This window comes from Megascapheus bottae, chromosome 24 (genome assembly GCF_031878675.1).
Source record: "Megascapheus bottae isolate mThoBot1 chromosome 24, mThoBot2.hap1, whole genome shotgun sequence".
In the NCBI taxonomy this organism is placed as follows: Eukaryota; Metazoa; Chordata; class Mammalia; order Rodentia; family Geomyidae; genus Megascapheus; species Megascapheus bottae.
Genome location: NC_143532.1, coordinates 12738284 through 12741707, shown reverse-complemented (window position 1 = coordinate 12741707; position 3424 = coordinate 12738284). Strand labels below are relative to the sequence as shown.

Sequence of the window (3424 nt, the reverse complement as noted above, 5' to 3'; positions counted from 1 at the left end):
TCAGTGTGGAAGAAATGATTTTTGGAAGGAGGGGTGGTTAAGAAACAAATTTATAGTGTAGGGATCTTAGAAGGACACCCCCAGTTCCTCGAGAGTGATTGGGACAGCTATCAGGACATTGGTATAGTTGTATGGGTATGGAGGTGGGCAGACTTTAGTGGTAGTTCTCCCTATACTTGGCTCCATCCCTGTTATTCCAGGCAGACTGGGGCCCAGAAGGGGTTGACACTAGAAAAGTAAAGCTCAGAGAGAAAAAAATAAAACGTGGAGAGGATGAGGGTGGTCATGGTTCAATTTGGATGTGCAGTGGGAAGCAAAATGTCAACTTTTGGATAGTCATGGTAGACTGCCTGCCATGACAGTCCATGAGGCCCGAGGCCTGGGCTTGCGATTCCTGTGTGTTTATTCTGACCCAAGGATTCTAACCACACCTACACACTACCATCCGTCTGATATTTGCTACTGGGAGTCTAACGTGTACTCGGGAGCCTGTGGAGCAAAACATCAGCTAGGCCCTATCAGTGCGTCGCTCTTAGACTGGCTCCACTTACACTGGTAGTGTGAACCAGCCAACCAAGCTCTAGCACCATACTCTGGGATCTTTCTGATAGGCTGGGGGAAAGCCACACACACCCCTTAATCAGTATTAGAAACCTCTTTAAGCTGCCGTCTGGCTCCATCTTGAGGCGGCGTGAGGAAAAACCTGGCACTAAGAGCTCCACTGAAAGGAGACGGCAGCCACAGGCTGGGGACGAGCACAGACTGGCCCGTGTGGTCGGTGCAGCAGGTGCCACATAAGCCAAATATCAGAGGCGGAGAGCCCGTGCACTACCACCAGTTCGCGGTAGAAGCAAGGGTCAAAGGTTCGCAAATGCGGAGCAGCTGAAGGCTGGGAGATGCCGAAGGTGCGGAAAGCCGGGTGGGGCTCAGGTGTGAGGCGCAGGCGCTGCAGACACATGCCTAGAAAGACATCGTCGATGGGAAAGAGCTCAACCTGCGCACAGGCAGCGACCAGGCGGCGCCGCGTGGCTCTAGAGAGCACGAAGCCCCCTCCGCCCGCATAGGCCGGGTAGGCGGGCAGGCCGTACACAGCCTCGGGGATGTAGTACTTGCTGGCTCTCGCACGGATGGGCCGCGCCTGCACGATCACGTCCCCGGCCAGCAGATCCTGGGCGGGATCCCGCGGCGCCAGGAACTCCAGCAGGTTCCCCATGTGCACGAACACATCGGCGTCGCCCTTAAAAACGAAGCGCGCATCCGGGCAGAAGGACGAGGCCCAGTTCAGAAAATGGATCTCCTTGAGCGTCAGGTTGAAAAAGGTGTCGTCAAAAGCCCAGAGCAAAATGTCACCGTATACCACACTCTCGGCTTTCAGCAGGGCGCGCCAGTGCGGCCGAGAGCCCTGCGGGTCCCCCGCGCCGGTGCCTGCGCCCCGGGGCACGCCCAGCAGAAACACGCGGCGCACGAGCGCCCCCTGCACGCGGCCCTCCACACCCCACGTCTGGCGCACGGCCTGGCGCCGCTCGAAGTCGGCAGCCACGGACTTGATGGCGATGAGCAGATCGGGCGCGCGGCCGCGGCATTTGTGCGGCTGGTTGATGAGCAGCGGGAAGCGCCGCTGGTCCTTGGCGCGCAGGTAGCGGCCGAAGTCAAAAGGGCCAGTGGGCGTGGGTGGCACCGGCGTGTCCCCTTCGTAGGCCGGCGGGGCTACTTCGGGGGCCTGGAACTTGCGAGGGCCCGGGGTGGGCCTCTGAGGCGCCAGTCCTGGTGCCGGCGACAAGCTGGTCGTCGGGGCCGCCCCGTCACGCTGCGAGTAGAGCAGGAGGCCCAGGCTGGCACCCAGGAGCAGCGTCACGGACGCGTCTCGGCGGAGGCGTAGCCTCTTCCTCATGTCCGAGTGGCCAGCGCCCAGACGCCCGTGCAAAGGTCACCCCGGGGCGTCCGAGGTGGTGGTCGCAGGCCAGGGGGCTCCCAGCCCCGCCCTCCCCGAGAGGAGGAGACCGGAGGCCACGCCCCAGCCTCCAGCTAGCGGCGGTCCATCCCCGGAGGTCAGCCTGGGCACCGCCTGGAGGAAGAGGACGCCGCCCGCGGGGAGCCGACTCCTACCCCTCGGCTGGGGCCCCGGCTGGAGGCCCGCGCCGCGGAGACCGCAGCTTCGGCTCTGCCCCTGGCCCCGGCCCCGCGCTGAAGCCGGGCCCTGCGCTTTACTTTCCCGGCCCCGTCCGGCTTCGGTTCCAGGGATCCCAACACTCACGCTCGATCCCAGAGCGGTGCAGCACCCGGATTTCAGGGCCTCCGGCTCGGTGCAGGGTCCCCAGGGCGGCCGCGGATGGGGCCCGGGCCAAATGCACAGTTGGCAGGGCGGGGGGGGGGGGGGGGGCGGTGCCACGTGATCCCCCAGCTGTGGGCGCCGGGACATCTGGAGCTGAGCTCCGCCCCGGCGCTAGGAGCCTGGAGCATCTCCGTCTCCCAGCGGGGACTAATCCCTGGGAAGATTGCTCACTGGCCCTTTCTTTCTCCTGGGTGCTAGGGGAAAAGCTCTTCCAGTCAGACTTCCTGTGGCTTGGGAAGTGCCTGGTTTCTCCTACCCCTTCTATGGAGTAGATAGGATTTGGTTTTTAGGCGTCTCGGGCCCTCTAAGGCGGGCTCCAAATCCTGGGCTGGGCCGCTTGGTGTCCATCTGGCCACTGTGTGGCCTACACTTCCTTCTTCAGAATCTCTTCTCAGCAACTCTGGTCCCCCCAGTTAGGGGCTGCCCTTGGGTACATGGCTTCCTCCTTCACTCCTGGCTCTGACATGTCTGCCATCCAGTAAAAACCACACACATAAACAAGACAACTTATCCACCCCTGCCAGCAGCTCTCATAGCCACAGATGGGAAGGCCACTCCCCTGAGAATTAGCTGACTTGGCCAGAATCACACAAGTAGAAAATACTGCCCAGGTCTTCTGTAATTCAGGAATCTTCTTCTGGGATAGAGGACATAGACCAAATCTGTGTTCACTTCTCAGGAAAGCACTTAAATCTTTTCTCCCCAGGAACCCTGGTCTTCAATATAGACTTCTGCAGGAAGGAAAGGTTCTCAGGCCTCTGTCACTGCATTGGGTTATTTTGCTGCATTGGGCTGGCCAGGGAAGCCCACAGAAAAAAACAAGTAAGCATAAACTTGGTCTTTGTAGGGAGCAGGTGGCTCACATCTGTAATCCTAGTTATTCCAGAAGCCAAGATCCAGAAAATTACAGTTTAGGAGGGCAGTCCAGGTTTAAAAAAAAAAAAAAAAAGGTTGGGTAACCCCATTTCAACAGAAAAAAAGCTGAGTGTAATACACAGGAAATTGTGTGCCTGCAGAACTTTCTGAGGAGGGAGTTTGAGGTCCCCTAGATGTATTGTTCCAAGTTCAGGAAAAGAGCCAGAACTAAAGATT

The 3424-nt window shown here is 59.2% G+C and overlaps 1 protein-coding gene across 1 annotated transcript; it reads right to left on the bottom strand.

The window, feature by feature from the left end:
* Positions 1 to 162: 162 nt before the first annotated feature.
* B3gnt9 (UDP-GlcNAc:betaGal beta-1,3-N-acetylglucosaminyltransferase 9) lies at positions 163 to 1914 on the bottom strand. Its single transcript, XM_090357487.1, has one exon. The coding sequence runs from the start codon at positions 1889 to 1891 to the stop codon at positions 710 to 712; it is 1182 nt and encodes a 393-aa protein (XP_090213613.1). The 5' UTR covers positions 1892 to 1914; the 3' UTR covers positions 163 to 709.
* Between the last annotated feature and the right edge of the window lie 1510 nt (positions 1915 to 3424).